This window comes from Tachyglossus aculeatus, chromosome 6 (genome assembly GCF_015852505.1).
Source record: "Tachyglossus aculeatus isolate mTacAcu1 chromosome 6, mTacAcu1.pri, whole genome shotgun sequence".
Classification (NCBI taxonomy): Eukaryota; Metazoa; Chordata; class Mammalia; order Monotremata; family Tachyglossidae; genus Tachyglossus; species Tachyglossus aculeatus.
The window spans coordinates 2,055,478-2,081,128 of record NC_052071.1 but is presented as its reverse complement, the minus strand read 5'-3'; the positions used below and the strand labels follow the sequence as shown (position 1 = coordinate 2,081,128).

Sequence of the window (25,651 nt, the reverse complement as noted above, 5' to 3'; positions counted from 1 at the left end):
ACTCCTCTCTCTCATTCAACCCACAAATTCAATCCATTACAAAATCCTGCCGGTCCCACCTTCATAACGTCGCTAAAACCTGCCCTTCCCTCTCCATCCGAACTGCTACCACATTAATCCAATCCCTTATTCTAGCCTATCTTGATTACTTTATCAGCCTCCTTGCTGACTTCCAATGCCTCCTGTCTCGCCCCACTCCAGTCCATACTTCACTCTGCTGCCCAGATCATTTTTCTATAAAAACTTTCAGTCCATGTTTCCCCATCCACCTCTGCATCAAATGGAAACTCCTCACCCCTGGGTTTAAAGATCTCAATAACTTTCCTCCTCCGATCGCACCTCGCTACTCTCCCACTACAACCCAGACAGCACGCTTCGGTCCTGTAGTAAATATGATTTATTGACTGAAGGATTGAATATCAACACGAGGAAACGGACATTTCGGCCTAAGGAGGAGCCCAGGGGAATCTCCTTTTCAAAACGGTCCACAGAGCAACTTTCAAATCCCAGTTCCTCAGGCTGTAGATAAGGGATTCAGGGCCGGGGGCACCACGGCGTAGAACACGGACATCAGCAGGTCGAACACTGAGGAAGAGTGTGAGGGTGGCTTGAGGTAGCCAAGCACACCTCTGGAGAAGACGACGGTGACGACGATGCGATGGGGCAGGCAGATGGAGAAGGCTTTGTCCCGGTCCTAGGCGGCCAGCATCCTCAGAATGTCCCAAAAGATGCGCACGTACGAGGCAACGATGGAAATGGAGCTTACGGCAGCCATTATTAGTGCAAAGGTCACGCTCACGTTGATAGTGGAGTGGTCTTCAAAGCAGGTGATCTTCAGCAGGGAGGGGACGTCAAAGAAGAAATTCTGGACAACGGAGGACCCGCAGAAGGACAAGGAGAGGGTCGAAGCTGAAAACAAGACCCCGAACAGCCCTCTGCTGAGCCAGGAGGTGGCCCCCATCTTCGCACAAGCCCCTGGTTTCATGACGACCTCGTAGTGCAGGGGGAGACAGATGGCGACTTAGAGGTCGTAGGACATTGCCGTGAGTACGAAAACCTCCGAGGCAGGAAACAGGGCCACCAGGAAGAGATGAGTGGCACAGCTCAAGAAGGAGATGGATCGGCAGTTAGTCAAGGAGATGGTGCCGTATTTGGGGACGGTGACGGAGATGTAGCAGAGGTCAATAAGGGCCAGGTTTCTGAGGAAGAAATACTTGGGGGTGTGGAGGCGCAGGTCTAAGCGATGATGACGACGATGAGGCGATTCCCCGTCAGGGTAGCCAGGTAGACCAGGAGGAACAGCGCGGCGTGGACCAGCTGCAGCTCCCAGACCTCCGAGAATCCCAGCAGGAGGGATTCGCTCACGGTGGAGATGTTGGACATTCCTGGGGGGTGATGTTGACTCCCTGCACAGGAAGAGGGAAGACGTCAATTTACAGGCCTTGATGACGTCGATAAAGGAATCAACATTTATTCCAGCAGGAGTAAATCAATCATTTGTACGTACTGAGCACCTACAGAGTTCAAAAGTATTAATACAAATGATCCCCACTGCCAAGGAATTCCAAGCTTACGGTCTCGTAGGACTGGAGTAGTGTAGTGAAAAGGGCACAGTCCTTGGAGTCGGAGGACTTGGGTTCTAAGTCTGGCTCTACCACTTGCCTGTTGTGTGACCTTGGGCAGCATACCTAACTTCTCTGAGTTTCAGATTCGTCATATTTAAAATGGAAAACCAAGGCCTATTCTCCCTGCTGGTGAAACTGCGAGCCCCGTGTAGGGTAGAGACTGTGTCCTACCTGATTACTTTGCATCTATCCCTGTACATACTACTGTACTTGGTGTATAATTAGCATTTAACGAGAGCCACAAGAATCATTACTATTTGGGGAGACAGACACTAAAATAAATTGCAGATAGGAGACTACCAGAGAGCATAAAGAATTGAACTTGGCTGCTGTGAAATGTTATAGGTCAATCAACGTATTTATTGAGCAGTTACTGTGTGCAGCGCACTCTACCAAATGTTTGGGACAGTCCAACATAATGTAGTCGATAGGTACGTTCCCTGCCTCCGACGAGCCTATAGACTAGAAATGATTTTATACTCAAACTAATATCCTCAGCCCCTCTCGAGATCGCATCTGGAGACTTTCAAGTCCTCTACCAGTCTCGACTACGGGAGGGAAAGCTTGGGCAGTGGCTAGCGAGTGGACGGTAATCTGCTACAAGTCAAAACTCACCTGTGCTGGGCAGCAACGGCGCGGGAGAGAGTCGAGGGCAGAGACTCAAGTTTACCGCATTGAAGAAGGCAATGGTAAACCACTGCCATGTGTTTACCAACAAGGCTTTATGGAGTAGTCATTCTGGTATGTGTATCCATAGAGTTTTCTTGGTAAACATAAAGCAGTGGTTACCATCGCCTCCTTTTGTTCAGTGAAAACCTGAGTCTTCACCGTTGTCTTTGAATCACATTTTAATCATTTGTCCATCTGCCTTTGACTCTTTCCCATGCCGCTGCTGCCCAGAACAGGTAAATCAACTTTGTCTGACGCTTTCGCTTAGTCTTTTCCGTTCCAGGTGACCCTAGCTAGAGTATCTCTCAATGGCATAGCTCTAAGCTTCACTGGCATACGCATACTCTCCTGTCACGGTAAGGCATTGATTCGTAGGAAAGCTTCCGTTCAGAAGAATTGATGATGGTGCCGGGGTTTTTCCTAGAATCGGTCACGCTCTCTCATCCCTAACAATCACGTTACCGCTGAAAACGTTTTTGACATACGGGAACCACTGACAACGGAAGTGACTGCAGCATCGTGCCGATGCTCGGTTGTAGTATCCGAGCCTGGCTGGTGGTTACCCTGGTAGCCAGGGTGGGGATGCTGGAGGGAGGGGAGCTATGTCGGCGATAGGACCACTGGTGGATAGAGCACGGGCTTGGGAGTCAGAAGGATGTGGGTTCTAATCCCGGCTCCCTCACAAGTCTGTTGTGTGACCTTGGGCAAGTCACTTCACGTCCCTGTGCCTCGGTTACCCCATCTATAAAATGGGGATAAGAGTGTGAGCCCCATGATGGACAGGGACTGTGTCCAACCTGATTAACTTGCATCTAACCCAGTGCAAGAACAGTGCTTGGCACACAGTAAGCGCTTAACAGGTACCAATATTATCACTGATTTATTATTGCTGGCAAGCCATTCCTCTCTTACAAGCCTGCCCTGTTTGGGGTACGGTCTTGGTCTGAACTGGTATCTCCCCCGTTCTAGACTGTGATCCCGTTGTGGGCAGGGATCGTCTCTATTTGTTGCTGAATTGTACTTTCCAAGCACGTAGTACAGTGCTCTGCACACAGTAAGCGCACAATAAATACGACTGAATGAATGCATGAACTCCAACTGTTCCCAGAGTGCGAGAATCTCCCCAGAATGGCTCCATCTCTGGCTTCATCCTGCTTGTTCCATCCTGCCTTTCTCCACCCCCGGTCACTCTCACCAGGGCAGCTGGGGCTGGCGGGGGGCACTGGCCTTCTTTGGACTGGGATGGTCTCCTCTTTCTCCTCGGATTCCCGGGTTCGGCCAGCCACACAGGGACGGCCAGGGACCCTCAGCCACTCTCTGGTTTCCCATGGATGCCGACCTGCTCTCGAGGTGGGCCCCGTCCCCGAAGAAAAGCAGTCCCTGCTCTGAGGGGGATCCTTGGAGGACAGGCCTGAGCCCCTGTGGAAGGATCTCGTGAGCCAGACGATGCGAGAACCCTCTGGAGATAGGAACCTGGCACTCTCAATTGCAGCAACAGTCCTGGCCCGTTATGTTCCCATGGCACCAACAGCATCTTCTTCTACATAAGTATACCCGTATCCAGAAAGAGAGAGAGACAGGGAGACAGTGGTATGCTTCTGAATAGGAGAAGCAGCATGATTTAGTGGAAGCAACCTGGGCATGAGAGTTCCAGCTCTCCCGTGCGCTGCCCGGGTGACCTTGGCCAAGTCGCTTCACTTCTCTGGGTCTCATTTTCCTCAGCTGTAAAATGGAGATGCAATACCAGTTCTTCCTCCTACATAGACTGTGACCCTCATGTGGGACAGGGATTGTGTGCAACCTGATTGATTTGTATCTATCCCAGAAATAAGAAAAGTGCTTGACACGAAATAAGTGCTTAACAAATACCATATCAAAAAGAGAATATATCCTCACTGGGGGAGTACGGTTGGTTACTCAGAGTAAACAAAGAAGAATCAGAGCCCTCAGCACAGAGTTAGGGAGTGACAGATTGGCAAGCTTAGTTAGGGTTTGGAGACCTTCCTTCATTCATTCAATCAATCATATTTATTGAATGCTTACTATGTGCAGAGCACTGTACTAAGCTCTTGGGAAGTACAATTCATCAACAGAGACAATCCCTGCCCACAACGGGCTCCCAGTCTAGAAGCGGGGAGACAGACATCAAAACAAGTAAACAGGCAGTGAAATGTGGGGAAAATTTTCTATTATTGTGTCCCTTTTCCCTTGTCACCCTCCGATTTTCTGATTTGCTTAACTGCCAGAGTGATCTTAAAATTCTCAGAATTACTGTTATTATCAATAGTAGTATCAACATTATCATTATTGAATTTATGAAGAATTTACCTGCAAAAGACTGCCAAGTGATGGAGTAGAAACAAACTAATCATATCAGACACGTTTCCTGATCCACAGGGGCTCAGATTGTAAGAGAAAAGAGAGAACACATATTGAATCCCAATTTTACAGAGAGACCCAGAGAGGTTACATAGCTGAACCAAGGTGAAACAGCAGGCCGTTTGCAGAATCGGGCAGACATTTCTAATCTCATGACTCCCAGCCACACGCTCATTCCACTAAACCATGATGTCACCCAAACAATCACTTGTCATTCATTTATTCATTCATTCAATCATATTTATTGAGTGCTTACTGTGAGCAGAGCACTGTAGTAATCGCTTGGAAAATACAATTCAGAATGAAGTGAGACAATCCCTGCCCACACCGGGATTACAGTCGCACACGTCTTATCAGCCTCTGTACTAGACATTGACAAATCCACAGATGCTGGACTTCCTCTTTGGACAGCTCTTTATACGACTACCCCCACGGTCAGAACCCTGATGAGGAATTGGATAGTCAGCAAAAGGAAACAAACATTTTGTCCCTTAGAGGAGGGAGGAGGAATCTCCCCTTTAGGACTCGCCCCAGGGCAGCCTTCATGTCCCTGTTTCTCAGGCTGTAGATGACGGGGTTCAGGGTGGGCGGCATCATGGTGTAGGACATGGACACCAGCAGGTCCAGGGTCGAGGTGGACTCTGACACGGGCTTGAGGTAGGCGACAGCTCCGGTCAAGAGGAAGACGATGACGACGGTGAGGTGAGGCAGGCAGGTGGAGAAGGCTTTGGTCCGGCTCTCGGCGGCCGGTTTCCTCAGCACGGCCAGGAAGATGCTCACGTAGGAGACGACGATGCAGACGAAGCAGATGACAACTAAAACTACCCCACCGGTGATGCTCACATCGATGATGACGTGGTCCTCGGAGCAAGAGATCTTCAGCAGGGAGGGAATGTCACAGAAGAATTGCTGGATGATGTTGGACCCACAGAAGCTCAGGGAGAAAGTAGAAGCTGAATACAAGACCCCAACCATCACCCCTATGAGCCAGGAGGCGGCCGCCATCTTTCCACAGGCCGTGTTGTTCATGATGAGCTCGTAGTCCAGGGGGTGGCAGATGGCGGCGTAGCGGTCGTAGGACATCGCCGTGAGGACGGCCAACTCTGAAGTGGCCAAAACGACAACCAGGAAGACCTGGGCGGCACAACCCAGGAGGGAGATGGCTCTACGATCGGTCAGGGAGATGACGGCAGACTTGGGGACGGTGACGGAGATGTAGCAGAGGTCGACGATGGACAGGTTCCTGAGGAAGAAGTACATGGGGGTATGGAGGCGCCGGTCGAGGGCGGTGACGGCGACGATGAGGAGATTCCCCGTCAGAGCCCCCAGGTAGACCAGGAGGAACAGCGCAGAGTAGACCAGCTGCAGCTCCCGGATATCCGATAATTCCAGGAGCAGGAATTCCCTCACCGTAGAGACGTTTGGCATTTTTGGGAGGCAGCATTGACTTTCTGCATGTGATGAGGGAAGAGCCAAAATAAGAGTCCACTGATGGGATGAGTGAAGGAATTGACAGGACACTTGCTGGTGATTCTCTATGGAGAGAAGAGAATTATTGAATTCAAAATGAACTCTGAGTTCACTGTGGAGACACTGAACATTACTGGGGAATGATGTCGACTCCCTTCACAGGAACAGGGAAGACTTCAATTTAGAGACATTGATGTTGGGGGTGAAGGAATAGGACTAAGTCAGTCAGTTCTATTTATTGAGTACCTACAGAGGACGTGGTATTAATACATATAATTAACTATCATCTCTACGCTGATGACACCCAAATCTACATCTCTGCCCCTGCTCTCTCTCCCTTCCTTCAGCCTCGGGTCTCCTCCTGCCTTCGGGGCATCTCCATCTAGATGTCTGACCGCCATCTAAAACTCAGTATGTCCGGACTGAACTCCTTAACTTCACTCCCAAACCCTGCCCTCTCCCTGTATTTCCTGTCACTGTAGACTACACTACCATCCTTCCCGTCTCACAAGCCCACAACCTCGGTGTCATCCTCGACTTCGCTCTCTCGTTCACCCCTCACATCCAATCCGTCACCCAAACCTGCCAGTCTCACCTCCGAAACATCACCAAGATCCGCCCTTTCCTCTCCATCCAAACCGCTACCTTGCTGGTTCAATCTCTCATCCTGCCCGACTGGATTACTGCATCAGCCTCCTCTCTGATCTCCCATCCTCCTGTCTCTCCCCACGTCAGCATATACTTCACTCTGCCTGCCGGAACATCTCTATGCCGAAACGCTCTGGGCATCTTACTCCCCTCCTCAAAACTCTCCAGTGGCTGCCAGTTAATCTACACATCAAGCAAAAACTCCTTATTCTCGGCTTCAAGGCTCTCCATCACCTCGCCCCCTCCTACCTCACCTCCTTTCTCTCCTTCTACAGCCCAGCCCGCACCCTCCGCTCCTCTGCCGCTAACCTCCTCACTGTACCTCGTTCTCGCCCTCCCTCCACACATTCGCCAAGCCTGCTCTCTTCCTCCCTTCAAAGCCCTACTGAGAGCTCATCTTCTCTAGGAGGCCTTCCCAAACTGAGCCCCCTTTTTCCTCTCCTCTTCGCCATCCCCCCCACCTCCTTCCCCTCCCCGCAGCACCTGTATATATGTTTGTACATATTTATTACTCTATTCATTTTACTTGTAAATATTTACTATTCTATTTATTTTGTTAATGATGTGCATCTAGCATTATTTCTATTTATTCTGATGACTTGACACCTGTCCACATGTTTTCTTTTGCTGTCTGTCTCCCCCTTCTAGACCGTGAGCTCGTTGTTGGGTAGGGACTGTCTCTATATGTTGCCAACCTGTACTTCCCAAGTGCTTAGTACAGTGCTCCGCACACAGTAACCGCTCAATAAATACGATTGAATGAATGAAATGAATGAATATAATCACTGCCCGCAGGGAGCTTCCATTCTATTGAAAGCACCAAGCTTCGAACTGTGTAGATGCAGGGTGCTATTGCGAAGAACACAGGCCTCGGAGTCAGAGGACCTGTCTAATCCCAATTCTACCAGGTCTCTACTGCATAGCCATGGGAAAGTGACAATTTCTATACACATCAGTTTTTTCAATAGCTAAATGAGGATTCAATATCTGTTTTCCCTCCTACTTAGCCTGTGAATCCCTTGTGGGACACAAACTGTGTTCTACCAGATTGTTCTGAATCTCCCAGCACTAAAAACCTTGCTTGGAACGTAGTAAGTTCTCAATGAGTATTAAGAGAATTATCTTTGGTTGAGGAGGCCGAAACTAAAATGAATAGCAGATAGCAAAGTTCAGAGAACATGAAGATATGTTCATGCCTGTTGTGAAATTTTTTCGGTGGTTTTAGAGTCTAATGAGAAGTGCCTTCATCCATTTAGTGGAAATAGAATGGGCCTGGTAGACAGAAGGACCTGGATTCTAATGCTGTCTTCGCTCCTCGTCTGCTGTGTGACCTGGAGCCAGTCACTTACCGTATCTGTGCCTCGTTTACCTGATCTAAAAAATGGGTGTTACAACTGTAAGCACCCTATGGGGCATGGACTATGTCCAACCTGATTAGCTTGTATCCACCCCAGTGCTTAGTACAGTACCAGGCAAATAATGAGCAATTAAAAATACCATAAAACAAACAACAACAACAACCAAAACCATGTATACTCCAAACCTATTCTATTTGCTCACATATCTGCATTCACAATTGTACACACACAAATACAAGCATACCTCATCATTCATCTAGTCCTTTTCTATAGCATCGCTCAGCCTACATCTCTCCTCTCCTCACCCTCCACTCATGACAATTCACAATCATCTTGAAGGCTCTCCGTCCTATGACTGCACTTCATCTCCTTTCCATCATTCAACTCGTCTTCTCAGTTCTCAAAATAGCTTTCTAGTTGTTACTCACGATCGACTTGCCCGTTTCCATCCTAGCCTGGAATTCCCTCTCCTATCAGCTCAAAATCAGAGACGGCACAGTTCTTTCTGAATTCTTTACTGCTAAATTCCCCCCCACTCCTCTAACCAGCCTCCCCGATTCATTTCCCAGCCCTCTTAAGCCACTTCACCTAATCAAGCGTGAATCAACTCAAGTCCATCCTCATTTAGTGCAAAAAGCTTGGGCCCAGGAGTTCTCTTCTTAGCTGTGAGCTCCTTGAGGGGCACATACACATCTACCAGTTCTGTTGCATTGTACTCTCCCAAGCATAGTTTAGTGGGAGTCATAGGACTTGGATTCTAATCCTGACTCTGTCCCGTTGCTGCTGTTGGACCTTGGGCAAGTCGCTTCAGTTCTCTGGGCCTCAGTTTTCTCATCTGTAAAATGGCATGCAGTAATTGCATATTCATCTTTCCATTCATTTTTTTTCTTCTAGAAGGGGCAGGGAATTTGTCTGTTATGGTGTCATAAAGTGGATAGAGCACTTCCCTTATGCCGCCTTCAAACAAGCCCACGTCTCCCCCGTTCTAAAAAGATCCTCCCTTGACCCCATTGCCCCTTCCGGTTATCACCCTATCTCCCTCCTACCCTTCCTTTCCAAACACCTAAAGCGAGTTGTCTGCACTCGCTGCCTCAAATTCCTCAACTCCAACTCTCTCCTGGACTCCCTCCACTCTGGCTTTCATCCCCTCCACTCCACCAAACCTGCCCTCTCAAAGATTACCAATAACCTCCTTCTTGCCAGATCCAATGGCTGCTACTTCATCCTAATCCTCGTCGACCTCTCAGCTGCCTTCGACACTGTAGACCATCCCCTTCTCCTCAACATGTTACCCAACCTTAGCTTCACAGACTCCGTCCTCTCCTGGTTCTCTTCTTATCTCTCTGGCCGTTCATTCTCGGTCTCCTTCGCGGGATCCTCCTCCCCCTCCCATCCGCTTACTGTAGCGGTTCCTCAAGGGTCAAGTCTCGGTCCCCTTCTGTTCTCCATCTATAGTCACTCCCTTGGTGAACTCATTCGCTCCCACGGCTTCAACTATCATCCCTACACAGATAACACCAAAATCTACATCTCCTCCCCTGTTCTCTCTCCCTCCCTCCAGGCTCGTATCTCCTCCTGCCTTCAGAACATCTCAGCCTGGATGTCCGCGCACCACCTAAAACTCAACTTGTCCAAGACTGAGCTCCTTATCTTCCTTCCTAAACCCTGTCCTCTCCCTGACTTTCTCTTCATTGTAGACGGCACTACCATCCTTCCTGTCTCACAAGCCCACAACCTCGGTGTCCTCCTTGACTCCACTCTCTCATTCACCCTACACATCCAATCCATCACCCAAACCTGCCGTTCTAACTTTCACAACATCGCCAAGGGCCGCCCTTTCCTCTCCATCCAAACCATTACCTTATTGATTCAATCTCTCATCCTATCCTGACTGGATTACTGCATCGGCCTCCTTTCTGATCTCCCATCCTCCTGTCGCTCCCCGCTTCAGTTTATACTTCACTCTGCTGCCCGGATTATCTTTCTACGGAAACGCTCTGGCCATGTCACTACCCTCCTCAAAAATATCCAGTGGTTGCCTATCAACCTTCGCATGAAGCAAAAACTCCTCACTATTGTTTTCAAAGCTCTCCATCGTCTTGCCCCCTCCTACCTCACCTCCCTTCTCTCCTTCACCAGCCCAGCCCACACCATCCATTTCTCTGCCGCCCCGCCTTACCTCCTTTCCCTCCCCACAGCACCTGTATATATGTATATATGTCTGTATGCATTTATTACTCTATTTATTTATTTATTTTATTTGCACATATTTATTCTATTTATTTTATTTTGTTAATATGTTTTGTTTTGTTGTCTGTCTCCCCCTTCTAGACTGTGAGCCCGCTGTTGGGTAGGGACCGTCTCTATATGTTGCCAACTTGTACTTCCCAAGCGGTTAGTACAAGTGCTCTGCACACAGTAAGCGCTCAATAAATACGATTGAATGAATGAATGAATGAATGCCACCGCTAAACTCCTGACTGGGCCTCGTTCTTGCCTGTCCCACCATAGACCCTTGGCCCACGTCCTACCTCTGGCCTGGAATGCCTTTCCACCTCACATCTGCCTAACAAGCTCTCTTCCCCTGTTCAAAGCCCTACTGAGAGGTCACCTCTTCCAGGAGCCTTCCCAGACTGAGCCCCCCATTTGCCTCTGCCCCTCCTCCGCGCCCTCTGCTCTACCCCTTCCCTTCACCACAGCACTTGTGTATATTTGAAGATATTTATTACTCTACTTATTTTATTAATGATGGGCATATATCTATAATTCTATTTATCTATTTTGATGCTATTGCTTCCTGACTACTTGGTTTTTTTTGTGGTCTGTCTCCCCCTTCTAGACTGTGCGCCTGTTGTTGGTAGGGATTGTCTATGTGGCCGAATTGTACTTTCCACGTGCTTAGTACAGTGCCCTGCACACAGTAAACACTCAATAAATACGATTGAATGAATGAATTAGAACCCAGATCCTCTTGACTCCTGGCCCTGTGCTCTTTCCACTAAGTGATACTGCTTCTAATTTAGAGAAATTGTGATTCTGACCCTGGTCATCCCAGTTCTCTTTTGAAATTTCCTCCAGCTTCCCCCTGCTCCTCTTCAGACTCACCGGGCCTGTTCTGGACTGGGGAGCACCGACCTCTGCTGAGAGAGAGGCTCACTCCATCTCGTTGGTCCTGGACGCGGCTGGGGATGACAGGAAGTTCTGGGCGATGGGTGAGAGGTTTCAGGATCCACCCTCCCCCTCTCCGCTCTCTGGCTGTCTGTGCCGTCCCCTCAGATGACGGCCGAGTTATTTCCTGGGGGATTCCCCTTGGGAGTACGGGCCCGGGGCTCCGCTGAGACGGGTGACTGTCCGGGAATCTCAGAAGGCTGGGATCGTGGGCTCCCTGCTGTCCCGGCCCCCACAGCCTAAATAACTACCCATTCCCGTGTGGTTTCCACTCTGGGACTCCTTCCTATGACACCATCAACAGACTAATAATCATTCACTTCCTGGGATTAATAATAGCGTTCTGGTTAAGCTCTGAGGTTTGGAGCTTCATCTCATGCCACGGCTCGGGATCATCTGAAATCTGCAGCAATACAACTTAGACATTCCCCTGCAGCCTGTAACCTCATCATGGGCAGGGAATTTGGCTACCAACCCTGTTACACTGTTATATCATACTCTCCCTAGCACTTACTACCAAGGTCTGCACATAGTCAGTGCTCAATAAATATGATTGTTTGATTGTTGTGCATTATTTTCCCCTACTGAATTCCTATCTGCATTCTCCATTCCTCCCAAGCTTACCATCTCACTGTACCTCGTTCCCAACTCACCACCTTTCCCCCGCTTGGAATTCCCTCTCCCTTCATAGCCACCAGACTACAGGGCTTCCCATCTTCCAAACTCCTTCCCGAAACTCTATTAAATCCACGGGACCTTCCCTGATTATTTTGTTCATAATGGTACGTGGTAAGTGTTCACGATTTTCCAGGGACCGCTCTAAGGGCTGAAGTACCCAAGCTAGTCAGGTTGGACATAGTACCTGTCCCGCATAGGACTTCCAGTCTTAATCCCCATTTTACAGATGAGGTAGTTGAGGCAAGAAGTGAAATGACTTGCCCAAGGTCACATGGCAGACAAGTGGAATTAGAACCCAGGTCCTCTGACTCCCAGCTCCATGCTCTATCAACTGGGCTATGCTGCTTCTCTGTGCTTCTCTGTCTCAGGGTGCTTAATTTTCTCGGCCTGGGCCTGTGTAAAAAGTCCCCTCCCCATCCTTAATAATAATGATAACAGTAATAATAATCGTAATATTTGATAAGCATTTATTATGTGCCGGGCACTGTACAAGCGCTGGGGTGTATACATGCAAATTGGGTCAGACAAGTCCCTGTCCCTCTTGGGGCTCACAGTCTTAACCCTCCCATTTTACTGCTGAGGGAACTGAGGCCCAATGAAGTGAATAGACTTGCCCAAGGTCACATGGCAGACAAGTAGCAAAACTGGGATTAGAACCCGTGACCTTTGACTCCCAGGCCCGTGCTCTGAATAGATGGATGGATGGATAGATGAATGGTTGGAAGGATGGATGGATGGAAGGAAGGAAAGAAGGACTGATGAGAGAGGATGGATTTGACAAGGCAGATGAAACTGCAGGGATCCTTTCTTCCCTTCTCCCATAAAACCTCCCATTTTCCAACTTTCATTCCCCCCCGAGTCATGCTAAAGAGAGTATCGTTATATTTTCATAGTCATTACTAATAATAACATTATTATCGTATTTATTAAGAAGTTGTGTGCCTAAATTTTTCCACTTGCTGGAGTAGAAACAAACGAATCAATTCAGACACAATTTCTGTCCCACAGGGGCTCAGAGTGTAAGAGGAAGAGAGATCCTAGGGATGTTAAGTCACTGCCCCTAGGTCACACAGCAGGCCTGTAGCAGAGCTGGCATCAGAACTCGTCTCACTCAATCAATCAATCAATCTTATTTATTGAGCACTTACTCTGGGCCCAGCACTGTACTAAGCACTTGGAAAAGTTCATTATAACAGAGTTGGTAGACACGTTCCCTGCCCACGATGATCTTACAGTCTAGAGCTATTCCTATTCCTTTAGGCCATGATAATTTTTTTAAAAAAATTATGATATTTGTTAAGCACTTACTATGTGGCAAGCACTGTTCTAAGAACAGTGGGGTAGATACGAGGTCATCGGGGTGTCCCACGTGGCTTCACAGTCTTAATCCCCATTTTACAGATGAGGTCACTGAGGCACGGAGAAGTTAAGTGGCTCACCCAAGGTCACGCAGACGACAAGTGGCAGAGCAGGGTTTAGAACCGCCCCTAAACAGGAGTTACTGTTTGAGGAAATACTAAGCACTTGGGAGAGTTCAGTTTACCAGAGTTGTTAAATGCATTCCCTGCTCCCAGTGAGCTACCAGTCTACAGGGACTCCCCTTCCTTTAGGCCATGATACCTCCCCAAAACCGGATTGTCCGTTCTACTTCAGTCTTAGCTGCCTTCCTCCCAGACTTTGACAATTCATCGACGTCCAGCGTTTTCTGTGAACCCTGTAGGACAGCTAAGTATCTGCCTAGGTCCAAGGACAACTTCTTGGTTAAGTGGTGGGTTGGGATGATTTACACAAGGAAGGAGACATTTTGTTCCAGAGAGGAGGCTGGGCAAGTGACCCTTTTAGGATCCTGACCATGGTGGCCTTCATGTCCCGGTTCCTCAGGCTGTAGATGATGGGGTTAAGGGAGGGGGGCACCACAGGATAGAACACGGACACCAGCAGATCCACGATCGAGGAGGAGTCTGAGGGTGGCTTGATGTAGGCAAATACCACCACCGAGACGAAAACAGTGATGACGGCGAGGTGGGGCAGGCAGTTGGAGAAGGCTTTGGCCCGGCCCTCGGCGACCGGCATCCTCAGGAAGGCCTGGAAGTTGTGCATGTACGAGACGATGATGAGAATGAAGCAGGTGACGCCTAACACTACCCCAGCGGTGACGGTCACGTTGACGGCGACGTGGTCCTTGGAGCAGGAGATCTTCAGCAGGGAGGGAATGTCACAGAAAAACTGCTGGACGATATTGGACCCACAGAAGGACAGGGAGAACGTTCCAACTGAACTCACTACTGCAAACAGGCCCCCACTGAGCCATGAGGCGGCCGCCATTTTCCCACAGGCCACTCTGTTCATGACGACATCGTAGCTCAGGGGGAGGCAGATAGCGGCGTAGCGGTCTTAGGACATCACCGTGAGAACAAAATATTCTGCACCTGAAAAGAAAATCACCAGACAGACCTGTGCTCCACAGCATAAGAAGGAGATTTCTCTGCGGTCCGTCAGGGAGTTGTGAATGGATTGGGCGATAGTGACGGAGATGTAGCAGAGATCGGCCACTGACAGGTACCTGAGGAAGAAGTACATGGGGGTGTGGAGGCGCCGGTCGAAGGTGGTGGCGGAGATGATGAGGAGATTCCCTGTCAGGGCCTCCAGGTAGACCAGGAGGAACAGAGCGGCCTGGACCAGCTGCAGCTCCCGGACCTCCGAGAAACCCAGCAGGAGGAATCCTATCACCGTGGAGATGTTGGACATTTTTGGAAAGCAGCATTGACTTTCTCCAGTGGAGGAGGGAAGAACCAAAGTTAGAGTTCATTGATGGGAAGAGTGAAGAAACTGACAAGACATTTGTTAGTGATTCCCTGTGGAAAAGAGACAGTTATTAAATTAAAAATGATCTTTGAGTTTCATAACCAGCAGGGATAAGGAAAGATCCAGATTTTCACATTATTTTGGTCGAATTAAAGGGAATTACTGAGATTGTCCCCCCCTCAGCCACCCCAACAGAGTTGGTAGACACGTTCCCTACCCACATTGAGTTTAAAGTCTGGAGGGAGATCTTTTTCTATTTTCGTCTTCAACCCTCCCCGCTGCCTGAACTTGTTCACTGCTTCCACTACCCAATACTTTGCATGCGCGCGTGCACGCGCGCGCGCGCGCGCGCGCACACACACACACACACACACACACACACACACACACACACACAGAGCTTCTAGCACAGGGAACCTGACTGTAGCAGCTCCTGTAAAGTGTCAAATGAATATGTTCAGTAATATTTATTAAGCGCTTACTGTGTGCAGAGCACTGCACTAAAAGCTGGGGACAGAACAACAGAATACTCAACAGTCACAGTCCCTACCCACATCGAGCGTATAGTCTAGAGGAATAATGGATTGTAGTTGGGTTGATTTCAGTGAATCTCTGATCACTGGCTTCAGTGCCATCCACCTGCTCCAACTCTTCTCATTATCCGCTTTCTTCAACCAACCCTCCAAAAAGAACCTTCTTACCGTGACCCTCTTTCAATCAATCAATCAATCAATCAATCGTATTTATTGAGCGCTTACTATGTGCAGAGCACTGTACTAAGCGCTTGGGAAGTACAAATTGGCATCACATAGAGACAGTCCCTACCCAACAGTGGGTTCACAGTCTAAAAGGGGGAGACAGAGAACAGAACCAAACATACCAACAAAATAAAATAAGTAGGATAAAAATGTACAAGTAAAATAAATAAATAAATAAATAAATAAATAAATAGAGTAATGAATATGTACAACCATATATACATATATACAGGTGCTGTGGGGAAGGGAAGGAGGTAAGACGGGAGGATGGAGAGGGGGACGAGGGGGAGAGGAAAGAAGGGGCTCAGTCTGGGAAGGCCTCCTGGAGGAGGTGAGCTCTCAGCAGGGCCTTGAAGGGAGGAAGAGAGCTAGCTTGGCGGATGGGCAGAGGGAGGGCATTCCAGGCCCGGGGGATGACGTGGGCCGGGGGTCGATGGCGGGAAAGGCGAGAGCGAGGTACAGTGAGAAGATTAGTGGTGGAGGAGCGGAGGGTGCGGGCTGGGCTGTAGAAGGAGAGAAGGGAGGTGAGGTAGGAGGGGGCGAGGTGATGAACAGCCTTGAAGCCCAGGGTGAGGAGTTTCTGCCTGATGCGCAGATTGATCGGTAGCCATTGGAGGTTTTTGAGGAGGGGAGTAATATGTCCAGAGCGTTTCTGGACAAAGATAATCCGGGCAGCAGCATGAAGTATGGATTGAAGTGGAGAGAGACACGAGGATGGGAGATCAGAGAGAAGGCTAGTGCAGTAGTCCAGACGGGATAGGATGAGAGCTTGAATTAACAGGGTAGCGGTTTGGATGGAGAGGAAAGGGCGGATCTTGGCAATGTTGCGGAGCTGAGACCGGCAGGTTTTGGTGACGGCTTGGATGTGAGGGGTGAATGAGAGAGCGGAGTCGAGGATGACACCAAGGTTGCGGGCTTGTGAGATGGGAAGGATGGTAGTGCCGTCAACAGAGATGGGAAAGTCAGGGAGAGGACAAGGTTTGGGAGGGAAGACGAGGAGCTCAGTCTTCGACATGTTGAGCTTTAGGTGGCAGGCGGACATCCAGATGGAGATGTCCTGAAGGCAGGAGGAGATGCGAGCCTGGAGGGAGGGGGAGAGAGCAGGGGCAGAGATGTAGATCTGGGTGTCATCAGCGTAGAGATGATAGTTGAAGCCGTGGGAGCAAATGAGGTCACCAAGGGAGTGAGTGTAGATTGAGAACAGAAGGGGACCAAGCACTGAACCTTGGGGAACCCCCACAGTAAGAGGATGGGAGGGGGAGGAGGAGCCTGCAAAAGAGACTGAGAAAGAACGACCGGAGAGATAAGAGGAGAACCAGGAGAGGACGGAGTCTGTGAAGCCAAGGTCAGATAACGTGTTGAGGAGAAGGGGGTGGTCCACAGTGTCAAAGGCAGCTGAGAGGTCGAGGAGGATTAGGACAGAGTATGAGCCGTTGGATTTGGCAAGCAGGAGGTCATTGGTGACCTTTGAGAACACTTCCTTCTCCCACCCCTGGCTCCCACAGTTCCTTTGGCCTGGAAATTCACCTTTTTCAATTCCCCAACCCGAAAATATCCCACCGTCAAAACCCTCTGGAATTCCACCTTCTCAAGGAGGATTTAGCTAATTCACTTCTTCCCACCATCTGTCAGTGACCATCTCCAGACTTAATGCATCCGCAGACCCTCAGGATATTGATGCTGAAGGTAAGGTTCATTACTCTAGATTGTAAACTCCTTGAAACATGTCTACCAACTCTTTTATATTGTATTCCTCCAAGCATTTAGTACAGTGCTCTGCACACAATAAGCGCTCAATAAATGTCTCCAATCGGTTGACTGATTAATGTCTGCTGCCCCCCAGACGGTGAGCTCCTTGTGGGCAGGGGCAGGGACATGTCTACCAACTGTTTTATAGGTTGCTCTCCTCAGCACTCAGTTTAGTGCTCTGCATGCATCAAACATGCATAAATATGATTATCAAACACTAATAATAATAACGACAGTATTTGTTAAGCGCTTACTATATGCCAAGCACTGTTCTAAGCGTTGGGGGGGGGATAGAAGGTAATTAGGTTGTCCCACGTGCGGCTCCTAGTCTTAATCCCCATTTAACAGATGATGTAACGGAGGCACAGAGAAATTAAATGACTTGCCCGAAGTCACACAGCTGACAAGTGGCAGATCCGGGATTAGAAACCACGACCTCTGACCCCCACACCTGCGCTCTTTCCACTAAACCACGCTGCTTGTCATCCTCGTATCCACTGTTCCCTACTTTCCTCCTCCTAGTTGTAAATGAAATTTTGCCTATCTAGCCTATTAGATTGAGAAGTCTTTGAAGGCAAGAATCAGACATTTTACCTCTCATTTCATGGTATTTCTTAAGCGCACATTATGTTCCAGGCACTGTTCTAAGATCAGGTGTGAATACAAGAAAACTGGGTGGATCACACTCTCCATCCTTCACAGGGCTCACAGTCTCAGTCCCCATTTTACAGATTAGGGAACTGAGGCACAGAGATGCGAAGTGACATGCCCCAATTCACCCAGAAGAGAAACAACCTGGCCCAGTAGAAAGAGCACATGCCTAGGATCTATTTCCAGCTCTGCGAATTGCTCGCAAGTCACTTACCTTCTCTGTGCCTCACTTCTCCTGTTCTCCCTCCTGCTCAGTCTGTAAACCCCATGAGATACAGGGATTTGTGTCCAACCTGATTAACATGCCCAGTGCTTAGAACACTGTTTGACACATAGTAAGCGCCTAACAAATACCATTTAAAAAATGAAAAAGACGGGGAGCCATTATTAGAACCCAAGGCCTCTGAATCACAGCCCACGTTCTATGTGCTAGGCCACACTGATTCTCTCTCGCATGTGCCCACGATTTGGGTAGGGGGAAGTCCTGTGCGGAGGAATTGGTGATGAAGCATCTGGCTGGTGCAGTCTCAGTCGTACCCTCTTGTCCCTGCCCGAAGGGTTGAAGTCACCACGGGCCAGGGCTGACGCCATGCCATAACTCTCCAGACCGGCAGCCACGGTAGCTGGGGTTTGGGCGGTGGATGTAGGGGGCCAGGGGCCTACCGTAGGGACAAACGTTTTCTCTCTGCTTGTGTATGGAGTCTTGGTTCCAACTCCACCCTGGACCCCGGATATGAACGTCTTCCCAGAGTGACCCTCATACTCACATCGATTAGCCTGGTGGTCCCTTCCCATCCCTCCCCACCCTCAGTCACTCTCACCCGGTCAGCGTGGGGCTTGGGGACCCCTGACCCGCTCTGGGCTAGTCTGGTCCCCCCTCTCTCCTCGGACCCCTGGATGCAGAGGCCACGGTGGGACGGCGAGGAGCCGTTAGCCCCTCTCTGTTCTCCCGCGGACACTGAGAGGCGCTTTCCAGACAGGGCCCCGTCCCCCTAGATAAAGCCACCGCTGCCCCGAGTGGAGTCCCCGGAGCACCTGATCCTGGCGACTCGTCCCCGCAGTCCTTGAATCCCCACAGAGATGAGGATACGGTGATGGCATGCCGTTCCCATGGCAACGGCATCCTAACAGTTCCCCCTATTAGTGACCATCTGGGTCAATGGGTGGGCGCTTCAGCTTCTTTTTTTTCTTCATTGGTACCTGTTAAGCGCTTACTATAGTCCAGGCTATGGGCTAAGTGCTAGGATGTTATACAAGCTAATCAGGTTGGACACAGTTCCTGTCCCACATGGGGCTCACAGTCTCAAACTCCATTTTCCAGATGAGGGAACTGAAGCCCAGAGAAGTGAAGAGACTTACCCAAGGTCCCACAGCCAAAAGATAGCAGAGCCGAGATTAGAACCCAGGTCATTCTGAATCCCAGGTCCACGCTCTATTGACTAGGTCACGCTGATTCTCTGAGTTTCATCTTGTTCATGACCTCAAACAATCAATCGGTCACTTAATCAGTTGTCTTTTCTGACGTCTTCTGATTGCGAATTTAGAGAGAACGAGAAATGACCCTAAATCCATCCTAAGACCCTCCTCCGGGCTGGCATGGGGAAATCAACCCAGAGAAGCTGCACGAGAAGCAGCATAACTTAGTGGAAGAGCCCGGGCTTGAGAGTCAGAGGATGTGGGTTCTAATCTCGCCTCCACCACTTGTCTGTTGTGTGAACTTGGGCAAGCCACTTAACTTCTCTGGGCCTGAGTTACCTCCTCTGGAAAATGGAGATTAATACTGTGAACCCCAGGAGGGACAACCTGATTACGTTGCATTTACCCCAGCTCTTAGATCAGTGCTTGACACATAGTAAGCACTTAACAAATGCAATCATTATTATTATCAGCTTGGGAGGGACTGAGGGGTTCTGAGAACGGGGTGATGGAAAGGAATCACCGATACTGGCTGGGTGGACACGACAGGAAAATCCCTGATTTCAGAAGGAATAGGTTGGAGCCTAGGGGTCGTCCTCGTCTATCTCAGAGTTGTACCAAACTGGGGTGAGGTGGTCACTGCATTCTTTCTTCTGAATGGCATTGCCCCCTTTCAAAATATCTCAGTGATGGAAAATGGAGAAATAATCTGTCAGCCCACATTTCCTCATCCCCTCTTCCAGTCCATCAGAGCACAGCTTTCCCAATCTTCAAAGCCCCTCCGTGATCCTGCTACTTCCAGGATGCCTCGCACGATTCATTTTTCTTCTCCCTATCTTCTCCCAACTACAAATCAGCATCTTAGACAACTTCTCCATTTCTGTACTCACACCCACCATTATTGTTCCGTACATAGTGGCTTTTATAAAATTCAATTTTGAAGCACATAGTCATCTATTTACTACTCTTTTCATTCTCTTCTTCATCCTCTCATTAATTAATTCTGTGTCTATCTCCCCTGTTAGATTTTAAGCTCTTAGATAGCAGGGATGGTGTTTAATTTATTTTGATCTCTCTGAAGGTTCACTACTGTACTTTACACACAGGATGCATTCACTGATTGATGGATGGATGAATTCATAGATGGATGCATGGGTGGGTTGTTGGATGGATGGATAGATGGAAGGGTGGGCGGGTAGATGGATGGATAGATGGATGGATGGATGGGTGGATTGTATGCTGTGTGACCTTAGGCAAAGCACTTCACATCTCTATGCCTTAGTTATCTCATCTGTAAAGTGGGAATTGAGACCGCGGACACCATGTGGGATAGGGAATGTGTAAAACCTGATTAGCTTACTTCTGCTTCAGCATGTAGTACAATGCCTGGCACATAGTAAGCCCTTAACAAATACCACTATTATTGTGGATGGATGAATGGGTGGACGGATGGATGGATGGATGGGTGAACGAATGGATTCGAGGCAAGGATTTGATCAGCCAAATTCATTCATTCATTGATTCCATCACATTTATTGAGTGCTTACGGTGTGCAGAGCACAGTACTAAGCGCTTGGAAAGTACAATTCAGCGACAAATAGAGATCATTCCTGCACACAACGGGCTCCGAGTCTAGAAGGGGAGAGACAGACATCAAAACAAGTAAACAGGCAGTCAAATGTGGGGAAAGGTTTCCAAGATTGCATCCCTTCTCCCTTGTCACCCTGCGATTTTCTGATTTTCATAACCACCTAGAGTGATCTTAAAATTCTTGGAATTACTCTTATTATCAATAGTAGTATCAACATTATCATCATTGAATTTATGAAGAATTTACTTGCAAAAGACTGCCAAGTGCCGGAGAAGAAACAAACTAATCATATCAGACACGTTTCCTGACCCACGGGGGCTCAGATTGTAAGAGAAAGAGAGAGCACATATTGAATCCCGATTTTACAGAGACCCAAAGAGGTTACATAGCTGAACCAAGGTGATACAGCAGGCCGGTGGCAGAATCGGGCAGACATTTCTAATCTCATGACTCCCAGTCACACGCTCATTCCACTAAACCATGATGTCACCCGAACAGTTACGTGTCAGTCATTTATTCATTCATCAATCATATTTATTGAGTGCTTAACTTGAGTAAAGCACTGTACTAAGCTCTTGGAAAGTACAATTCAGAATAAAGAGAGGCAATCCCTCCCCACACCGGGCTTACAGTCACACACGTCTTATCAGCCTCTGTCCCAGACATTGACAAATCCACAGATGCCTGACTTCCTCTTTGGACAGCTCTTTATACATAGGCTACCCCCACGGTCAGAATACTGATGAGGAATGAGGTAGTCAGCAATAGGAAACAGATATTTTGTCCCTTAGAGAAGGGAGGAGGAATCTCCCCTTTAGGACTCTCCCCAGGGCGACCTTCATGTCCCGGTTGCTCAGGCTGTAGATGAGGGGTTCAGGGCCGGGGGCAACACTTTGTAGAACACGGACAACAGCAGGTCTAGCGTCGAGGGGGAACCTGACGTTGGCCTCAAGTAAGCGCAAAAACAGTCATGACAAAGAGAGTGACGACGACAAGGTGGGACAGGCAGGTGGAGAAGGCTTTGGCCCGGCCCTCGGAAGCCGGCATCCTCAGCATGGCCCGGAAGATGTGCAGGTATGAGACGATGAGGAGAATGAAGCAGATGACACCTAAGGCTATCCCACCGGTGACGCTCATGTCTATGGCGATGTGCTCCTCAGAGCAGGAGATCTTCAGCCGGGAGTTCTTCACAGAAGAACTGCTGGACAAGGTTGGACCCACAAGAGCTCAGGGAAAGACTCGGAGCTGAATACAAGACCCCAAACATCACCCTGGTGAGCCAGGTGGTGGCCGCCATCTTTCCACAGTCCGTGCTGTTTATGATGAACTCATAACGCAAGGGGAGGCAGATGGCGGCGTAGCGGTAGTAGGACATCGACGTGAGAAGCAGAAACTGTGAACTGGCAAAGAGGATCACCAAGAAAATCTGAGCGGCACAGCTTAAGAAGGAGATGGAGTTGCAGTTGGTCAAGGAATGGAGGACGGAGTTGGGGACGATCATGGTGATGAGCCAGAGGTCGAGGATGGACAGGTTCCTGAGGAAGAAGTACATGGGGGTGTGGAGGCACCGGTCGAGGACAGTGACGGGGACGATGAGGAGATTCCCCGTCAGGGCCACCAGGAGGATCAGGAGGAACAGGCTTCGGCTTCAAGGCTCTCCATCACCTCGCCCCCTCCTACCTCACCTCCCTTCTCTCCTTCTACAGCCCAGCCCGCACCCTCCGCTCCTCTGCCGCTAATCTCCTCACCGTGCCTCGTTCTCGCCTGTCCCGCCGTCGACCCCCGGCCCACATCATCCCCCTGGCCTGGAATGCCCTCCCTCCCCACATCCGCCAAGCTAGCTCTCTTCCTCCCTTCAAGGTCCTACCGAGAACTCACCTCCTCCAAGAGGCCTTCCCAGACTGAGACCCCTCCTTCCTCTCCCCCTCGTCCCCTCTCCATCCCCCCCGCCTTACCTCCTTCCCTTCCCCACAGCACCTGTATATATGTATATATGTTTGTACGTATTTATTGCTCTATTTATTTTACTTGTACATATTTATTCTATTTATTTTATTCTGTTAATGTTTTGTATTTGTTCTCTGTCTCCCCCTTCTAGACTGTGAGCCCACTGTTGGGTAGGCACCGTCTCCATATGTTGCCACCTTGTACTTCCCAAGCGCTTAGTACAGTGCTCTGCACACAGTAAGCGCTCAATAAATACGATTGAATGAATGAATGAACAGCGCGGCCTGGACCAGCTGCTGCTCCCGGACCTCTGAAAATCCCAGCAGGAGGAATCCGGTCACCGTGGAGACGCTGGGCATTTTTGGGAGACAGCGTTGACTTTCTGCAATAGATGAGGGAAGAGCCAAAGATAGAGTCAATTGATGGGATGAGTGAAGAAACTGACTGGACACTTAATGGTGCTTCTCTATGGATAGGAGACAGTTATTGAATTCAAAATGATCTCTGAGTTCACCGTGGAGACACCAACAATTCTGTGGAATGATGTCGACTCCCTGCACAGGAAGAGGGAGGGAAGACTTCAATTTAGAGATGTTGAGGTTTGGGGTGAAGGAATAGGACTAAATCAATCAATTCTACTTTTTGAGTACCTACAGAGGAAACGGTTTTAGTACATATAATCACTGCCCCCCAGGGAGCTTCCATTCTATTGGAAGCACCAAGCTTCGAACTGTGTAGAAGCAGGGTGCTATTGGGAAGAAGACAGGCCTGGGAATCAGAGGACCTGGGTTCTAATCCCACCTCTACCAGTTCTCTGCTGCAAAGCCATGGGAAAGTGAGTTAATGTGTCAACGCCTAAGTTTTCTCAATAGTAAAATGAGGATTTGACACCCGTTTCCTTCTTCCTTAGTCTGCGAATCCCTCGTGGGACTTGTGTATACAAGGTTGCACTGAATCTCCCTCAGCATTTCATACTTTGCTTGGCTCATAGTAAGCACTTAATCACTATCAAGAGAATTATTTTGAGTTGAGACCGAAACTAAAATGAATAGCAGAGGTCAGAGAACATGAAGATATGTTCATGTCTCTTGTGAATTTTTTTTGCTGATTCTACAAACAAGAAGTGCCTTTACACATAAATTCATCCATTTAGTGGAGAGAGAACGGGCCTGGTAGACAGAAGGACCTGGATTCTAATCCTGTCTCCGCCCCTCATCCACTGTATGACCTGAGGCCAGTCACTTACCTTTTGTGCCTCAGTTACCTTATCTGTAAATTGGGGATTATGACTGAAAGCACTATTTGGGGCATGGACTATGTCCAACCTGATTAGCGTTTATCCACCCCAGTGCTTAGTACAATACCTGGCATGTAACAAGCACTTGATGATACCTTAAAACAAACAGCAACAGTACAACCCACGTAGACATTAAACTGATTCCATTTGCTCAATATCTGCATTCCCACTTGAACTCACACAAACACAAGCATACTTCATCAGTCATCGAGTTATGTTGCCAACTACTACTTCCCAAGCGCTTAGTACAGTGCTCTGTACACAGTAAGCACTCAATAAATACGATTGAATGAATGAATGAATCTAGTCCTTTCCTACAGCATCCCTAACCCTACATCTCTCCTCTCCTCAGCCTAGTCTCGTGACAGATCGTGTCTTTTCACAAGGAACAAAAATGCACAATCGGCTTGAAGGCTCTCCGCCCTGTGACTGCACTTCATCCTCTTTCCATCGTTCAACTCGTCTTCTCTGCTCTCAAAGCAACTTTCTAGTTGTTACTCACGATCGATTCTCCCGTTTCCAACTTAGCCTGGAACTCCCTCTCCTATCGGCTCAAAATCAGAGAGAGCACAGTTCTTTCCAACTTGTACTTCCCAAGCGCTTAGTACAGTGCTCTGCACACAGTAAGCGCTCAATAAATACGATTGATTGATTGATTGATTGATTGATTTCCGAATTTTGAGCACTGCTAAAATCCTCCCTCCGCCTACCAGCTTCCCCGATTCATTTCCCAGCCCTCTAAACCCACTTCACCTAACTCAAACATGAATCAACTCATTTCCATCATCATTTAGTGGAAAAAGCATGGGCCCAAGAGTTCTCTTCTTGACTGTGAACTCCTCGAGAGGAGCATACATGTCTCCCAGCTCTGCTCTGCTCTATTCTGTTCTACTCTCCCAAGCATAGCTTAGTGGGAGTCAGAGGACTTGGGTTCTAATCCTGACTCTGTCCCTTTGCTGCTGTGGGACTTTGGACAAGTCCCTTCACTTCTCCGGGTCTCAGTTTCCTTATCTGTAAAATGACACCCAATAATTGTATATTCATCTTTCCATTCTTTTTTTCCTTCTTGAAGGGGCAGGGAATGTGTCTGTAATGGTGTTCTAAAGAGGATAGAGCACGGGCTCGGGAATCAGAAGGGGTCAGAAGGACCTGGGTTCTAATTCTGCCTCCGCCTCACGTCTCTGTGTGACCATGGGCAAGTCATTCAACTTCTCTGAGCCTCAGTAACCTCATCTGTAAAATTGGGGTTAAGACTGTGAGCCCCATGTGGAACAAGGACTGTATCCAACTTGCTTAACTTGTATCTACCCCAGCCCTTAGGACTGTGCTTGGAACAGAGTAAGAGCTTAACAAGTACTACTATTATTGTTATTACTCTCCAAGTACATAATGCACACAATAAGCACTCAATCAATATGATTCAAGATTAATCGATTGATAGT

At 48.7% G+C, this 25,651-nt stretch overlaps 1 protein-coding gene across 1 annotated transcript; it reads right to left on the bottom strand.

Annotated features, from left to right (window-relative positions):
* Nucleotides 1–694: 694 nt before the first annotated feature.
* LOC119929984 (olfactory receptor 14A16-like) lies at nt 695–6,101 on the bottom strand. The gene is made up of 3 exons (XM_038748380.1): nt 5,148–6,101; nt 2,757–2,879; nt 695–865 (listed from the first exon to the last, which is right to left on the bottom strand). The coding sequence occupies exons 1-3, from the start codon at nt 6,099–6,101 to the stop codon at nt 695–697; spliced, it is 1,248 nt and encodes a 415-aa protein (XP_038604308.1).
* Nucleotides 6,102–25,651: the final 19,550 nt, after the last annotated feature.